The sequence below is a fragment of the Phycodurus eques genome, chromosome 1 (genome assembly GCF_024500275.1).
Source record: "Phycodurus eques isolate BA_2022a chromosome 1, UOR_Pequ_1.1, whole genome shotgun sequence".
NCBI lineage: Eukaryota > Metazoa > Chordata > Actinopteri > Syngnathiformes > Syngnathidae > Phycodurus > Phycodurus eques.
Genome location: NC_084525.1, coordinates 12377345 through 12384028, shown reverse-complemented (window position 1 = coordinate 12384028; position 6684 = coordinate 12377345). Strand labels below are relative to the sequence as shown.

The 6684-nt window shown below is 38.9% G+C and overlaps 1 protein-coding gene across 3 annotated transcripts; it reads right to left on the bottom strand.

The window, feature by feature from the left end:
- Positions 1 to 55: 55 nt before the first annotated feature.
- Positions 56 to 5618, bottom strand: zgc:112023 (PI-PLC X domain-containing protein 1). 3 transcript variants are annotated; one of them, XM_061677762.1, is made up of 7 exons: positions 5405 to 5618; positions 3946 to 4082; positions 2889 to 3014; positions 2177 to 2335; positions 1129 to 1241; positions 967 to 1037; positions 56 to 851 (listed from the first exon to the last, which is right to left on the bottom strand). In XM_061677762.1, the coding sequence occupies exons 1-7, from the start codon at positions 5493 to 5495 to the stop codon at positions 616 to 618; spliced, it is 933 nt and encodes a 310-aa protein (XP_061533746.1). In that variant the 5' UTR covers positions 5496 to 5618; the 3' UTR covers positions 56 to 615. The 3 variants fall into 3 exon arrangements, with proteins under 3 accessions (XP_061533746.1, XP_061533756.1, XP_061533765.1); XM_061677772.1 differs by having other exon boundaries at positions 2177 to 2332; XM_061677781.1 differs by lacking the exon at positions 2177 to 2335.
- Positions 5619 to 6684: the final 1066 nt, after the last annotated feature.

Genomic DNA, 6684 nt, shown 5'->3' with positions numbered 1-6684 from the left:
TGAGCATAAACTACTGGATGTTGTCAGTATTGTCACACGAAAGAATAAGACCAAAGCAACTTTAAAATTTATTATGCAGTTGATTGTACAAATCGGGTTTTCCATGTTCTAGAATATAAAATGAACAACAAATGAGTAATAATCTTAATCATGTCTATTAACCAGAAATGCAATCCATTTGGTGTTATCAGCATCCATTATTCAACTCCAGAGTCTAGTGCGAGTTAGGGGATTTCCCCCCATATGTCCACACAGAGGATAAGGGGAACGGAAGATGAATGAATGAATGTTCACACAGTTTAAAAATGTGTTGGCACTAAAAACATAAAAAGTGGAGTGTATGTGTCTCTGGGAGTTCTGCCTCCCAAATACTTCACAATAACAATACATAATTCTGTATACTTTCTAACTTCCAGCAAAGAAAACCAAGCAAATTTACAAAACCCTAAAAATATAGGTGGAGGAGTGTATGTGTCTGAGGGATTTCTGGTATAAAATATACTTCCTAATACATTCAACCCCCATTGTCTATCCTGCACATTCAAACTTGTGTGTGATTAAATAGCATTACATTGATCAAAGTGCTGATTGTCTAGTGGTTGTTTTTGGTCTCATTCAGCACCGGCCTTTGTAGTTGAGGCCGATTACACAATCACAGAAGTCAGAGACGCCCACAAAGTCGCAGCAGATGATGTTGATGTTGCCCACTTCAGGTCCTGGTCGTTGTTCTCCCACCCAGCCTAGCAGCACAGCGAGGGCCGTTTTGGTAATCTTCCTCATGTTTTGGAAGGGATGGCGGAAGACAAACTGAATGTTTTCAGTCAGGTTCAGGCCACAGATGTAAAAACCAGCTGGCAGAACAGATATCAGGAAAGACCAGCCATGTGAGTTGATTTATTAAGGTCAACTGCTGCATTATAGTCATGTATGACTTTTTGTTTTTTTGCATGAATGGATCCAAATTACTTGGTCTTCCTTTGCGCTTCTGAGCCTCCAAGTATGCAATCACCTTTTTTGGATCAGTGCTGTCAGCATACCTACAGAAAGTCATTTACATTTTAGTACATGGTGGTGGTGGTTTGGCAGGGAGCTATGAGTCAGTTTTATACCAGTAAGGTATATTTATACCAGTAAGGTATCTCAGTCCACAGTTCAGGATGATGCTGGACCATCTCCTGGTTGCCATAGGAAACAATGATCTGTTGATGTTTGGACCAACAGGATCGCAAGGTGGGACAATCCTGCAGAAAAAGTCCATAATTTCAGAATATTTTGAAAAATTCATTCTATCATTAACATGAACCTTCAAGGCCTTGTTCGGTTTTATAACCCTTCCAGCTTGTTTTTGGTCACATACAGACGTAAAATTTTAAAGATGTTTTTTTTTTTATATATATTTTTGCCTTGTAATGCATATAAAATTTAACTTCAATCAATTCCTGTCATTAGTATTAAATATCCATCCATCCATCCATTTTCTGAGCCGCTTCTCCTCCCTCGGGTCGCGGGCGTGCTGGAGCCTATCCCAGCTATCATCGGGCAGGAGTATTAAATATCCATTAATTTGTATTTTTCAACCCTTCAAATTATTCCAGTTTCCACCAAACACAGGTTGTAAAACAACCTAAAAAAATATATTTTTATATGCACTATTTTTAGTACCACCTTTTTTTCTTATGTATTGCTAGTAGTCTTTCGCCAACCAGCAGAGGAAGCTAACACTTCGTAAAATGTAACACTTCATTGTCAGTAGAGGATATCTCTAAATTGCATCATTCCTTTGCTCCATTGGGGTAAAAGAAGACATGAAATTCCTCTTTTGAAAAGTGATATTACATAGTGCATTCTTGTCCAAATATTGATAAATTATGTAATCTGATAGAAAACACAATATAATTTTTTGCTGATTATAGAATGAAACCCATTTTATCCAAATTGTATTATTTAATCCAGTAAATAACATGGAATTAAACAATGTAGTTTTCATGGGTTTCAAATGGCCAACATTTACAATTTGATGTAAACAGTATATTATTGATATATTTAAAGAGCTGAAGTTGGAAATGACTATCAGACACAAACCCACCCTTGATAAGTTGCATTACATTTGCATGAAACACAGCTAAAATGGCATAGAGCCCAGAGAGTTAATATAACAGTTAAGTTACCAGGTTACCTGTGAAGAACAGAGCTTTGGTCCAAACAGTGATACGATGTAATCTACAAGTTGTATGTGGTCACTGAGAGTCAGACTACTGAAATGTGAGCAGCAAACGATAACAATCTCTTTAGGATGTGCATCCAGCCAGGTGGCCAGTTCTTTCAGTGCCTCCTGCTGACACACAAATCATCATTACTATATATGAATACTAAGTTCAGAACCAAATAAACAAACATTCCTGTAAATTCCCATTAGTCGCCATTGAAAGTATCCAACTCTGTAAATTTGCTGAAACTGTTCCAGTGTTCTGCACACCCCTGTTCAAATGATTTTGTGATATTAAAACATAAGACGAAGATAAATCATTTCAAACCTTTTTCCAATATTAATGTGAGCTAAGACCTGTACAACTCAATTTGTTTTTAATCAATTTGCGGGGGGGGGGTCCACGGTACCCAAGTGTGCAAACCTTCTGGGAATGTGGCTGTGTTCAGAATGAACCAATCACATTCAAACTCATGTTAAATGGGAGCCATAACGCACCTGTCACCATTTAATTTAATATGTCGTGGTAGGTTTTTCCTGAAAATGTGTTGTGGTTCTGTTCCATGGTCACCGTTACACTTTTCCTCTTCGTGATCACAAGAACTTATGATAGATATTCTTTTAATATTCATGGAGTTAGTGGATGTCTTGGTCAAACAGGTCCTGTGTGTATATACAGTACCTTGACAGTAATCCACGTGTAGATACCATGGGCAAAGAATAACTTGATGCACTCTGTTGACTTCCTGGCAATCCGCAGGTCCAAGAAGCGAATGCCAAGGTCACACTGATGACTGAGTACAGCTTGCTGCGCACAGAGGAAGAAAGCCATAAACATGCAAATATGCACACCTGAGCTGGCAGTCTCGAGTCACATGACTTGACTCAAGTCAGACTTAAATCGCCGACGCGACAGTCGTGGTCGTTTTCCAAGCTCGGCCATGCAGCCGTCCGCTTATAGGATATAGACCACCTTTATATATGTCCAGGACTGCATTTTATTGTTTTTCAAAGAAAAGATTTGTTTTTGTGCAATGCGCGCCCCAACTAACCTGGTCATTAACCCACCACTAAACCAGTGACGTGCGGTCAGGGTAGGCAAGTGAGGCAGAGGCTCACTTCCCCCTGGTGGTCTTTCCTTTCCACTGCATGTGAATAGTAAAAAAAAAACCTTATGATTACATTAAATCGTTCCATTGATTTTCTTTTTCAATTCAATAATTTCATCATTAAAATAGCTGAATTTTAATATTTCCTGTTGAAATGCATAGGAAGCGCAGTTATGAGTCACGTTGAGTTGTCACTCCCACGATGCTTCAAGAGACCACGCACACATCCGTTCAGGCAGGCTGTGATTGGTCCGTAGCTTCACACAAGAGACATTGGTGTTTCCTCACAACATCGGCAATCGTTTTATCACACATGTACTGCACTGACTGACATTTAACAGACTGTCTAATACATTTAATTAAAGTGTGTGACTTTCTTATCGATCAGAAAAGCCACTAAAGGTGCACAGTGGAGTTTGGTATGTACGGTGCCAAAACCAGCATGTGGCAGTGTTGAGTTGAGCGTCATAGAGCTCCAGACGTCACGTGATCAGTGCCTCACCAATCATGAACCTCACCGCACTTTACACTAAACTAGGATGCGGAGTCCAGAGGCCTAAGATTATTACATTTAGAATCAAGGATTATGTTTTGGATAAAAGAATGGCAGCATGCAAGGTTCGCTTGTACCTGCGTAGTGGCCCAGCGGAATACGCAAGGCCTCGTCCAACAGGGAGCAAGTCTGTCGACCACTTTGAGGAGCCACGACTCCGACTTCACGACAGGAGAGGACAAGTCCAGACAGAAAGACATGCTGTCATGGCTCCCTGAAAGACACATGCTCAGTACAAATACGTGTGTCCGTGACGTATATTTAGGAGGAAAGCTACCATTTCCAGCCATTGATGCCTTCTTTACTTTATACCGTATTTTTTTTTTTTAGATAGGCTAGTGTAGACATTTTACGGAAGCATATTGCATTCACTTGGATAAAAAAAAAAACCTCTTGTTTTTCTGAGTAATTTTTTTGAGGGCTTTGTTTTTCTGACTATTCTTTTCTGTTTTTCTGACAAAAAAAATTCCACCTGTTTTTCTGACTATTTTTTTCTGTTTTTCGGACAAATTTTTTTTCCACCTGTTTTTCTGACTATTTTTTTCTGTTTTTCGGAAAAAAAAATTCCACGTGTTTTTCTGACTGAAGCATATTGCATTCACTTGGATAAAAAAAAACTCCTGTTTTTCTGAGTAATTTTTTTGAGGGCTTTGTTTTTCTGACTATTTCTTTCTGTTTTTCTGACAAAAAAAATTCCCACCTGTTTGTCTGACTATTTATTTCTGTTTTTGGGACAATTTTTTTTCCACCTGTTTTTCTGACTAATTTTTTCTGGTTTTCGGACAAATTTTTTTCCACCTGTTTTTCTGACTAATTTTTTCTGGTTTTCGGACAAATTTTTTTCCACCTGTTTTTCGGACTATTTTTTTCTTTTTTTGGGACAAATTTTTTTCCACCAGTTTTTCTGACACATTTTTTTTATGAGTTATCGGGACACATCGAACTCACGCGAGAACCTGCGAACTGCAAGTGATTCTTTGCGGAATACGTAGTAAGCAACATGACCGGCTTATTCAGTTTGATCAAGTTTTATTTTGATATGGGTTTAAAACACTGGGAGATACTCCTGTCTTTGAGTTACATCGATGGTATTGTTATTATTTTGTCGACATTACGCAGGCACCTGCGGACTTTGCGTTTGTTCAGGAGGAAAACCCATTCAGATCTGCTAGCTACAGCAATGTTTGTCCAGAATCAGTGGGACAGATATGGTAAACAGAAAAAAATAGTCAGAAAAACAGGTGGAATTTTTTTTTGTCAGAAAAACTAAAAACAAATAGTTACAAAAACAAAGCCCTCAAAAAAAAATACTCAGAAAAACAGGAGTTTTTTTTTTCTTTTTATCCAAGTGAACGCAATACGCTTCCGTAGGATATTCATCCAGTTATCGCCGCAATGAAAACAACACAAAACAATGCATGCGTTAAAAATTACTATTAATAAAAACATGAATAATATTATATTATAAACATTGGATCTAAAAGACTGTATGTATATTTAGCCATTCCCTCCGGGGTGCAATATGTTTGTGTTTACCGGGAATGGCCAAGTTCCACAGCGATACGTCAAGAAGCTCTTCGGGTAAATGTGACATCCAATCCGGGTTTACGCGTCGATTGTCCCCCATTTTATGTTTGGAGAAGCGGCTCAGAAAATGGATGGATGTTATTCCGTTTTAGTGTGACTACATCGTTTGATTTTTGTTTACATTTACAACCGCCGTCACGTGAACGCGGTTCAGATCCTCTTCTTCTACGTTTACAGTGTAGAGTTTGGAGATGCTTCAAACTTACCGCTGCCTCCTGCTGGCCAGAAATAACATTGTCAGGGTGTTGTACTGTATTGATATCACTTTTGTCTCCCCTTACACGCTGTTCATTTTCTATGAACAAGCACACATAGTATGTTCCGCATCACGCATCAGTCTCTCTCTCTCACACACACAAGACACACTTTTGTGCAAATGTGCAAATGTGGCAAAACAGTTTTCAACTCCCCTGTAAATACCATCTGAAGGGAATATAGAATACTTTATATTCTAATATGTAATTCTAACTAGTTTGGAAGAGAATGTGTATTGGAGTATAGGAGTATATTGCAGGAAGGCCCCCATCGGGGGGTATGTGGCCCCCATCAGGGGGTATTTGGAGACAGATGGCAAAGAAGAAAGGAACTGCGGGGAGCCACTATAAACATTGAATGCAGGAGACATCGGCAGGCGACCTCTGGACCCAGATCAAATGGTCATCATTTGGCCGAACAACGATGACGTCAGATTACGGACCAATCAGACGACAGCGATTCCACACCGGCCTGTTTGAAACATTGTATAAGTCTGGGGGAGAGTCAGATAGTTTTGTTCGACTACTGTATCTGCTAAGGATAAGATAGGGTAGTTACGAACCCAGAGCTCTGCAAAATGTATAGACTCCTCTGTCAGGAATAAATTGGTTGTTTTTTATACATTATTGTGAACGAAGTTCTTTCACGAAAACGAGCACGCTTGGAATCACGGAAGTTAGGAGATTTTAAAACACAGGTTCCTTCACATCCCATAAAAAAACCTATCGGCCCCCTTCTCAAATTCGTATATTTTTGCCTAGTTTCCCCACTTTAATATTTAAGATCATCAAACAAATGTAAATAGACAAATGTAACCTAAGTGTACTTAAAATGCTGTTTTTAAATGGTAATTTCATTTATTAAGGGGGAAAAAACCTCAAAGTTACATGGCCTTGTGTGAAAGGTAATGGCACCCTCAACCGAATAACTGCTTGGGCCATGCTCAGCAGCAACAAATGAAATCAAGTGTTCAA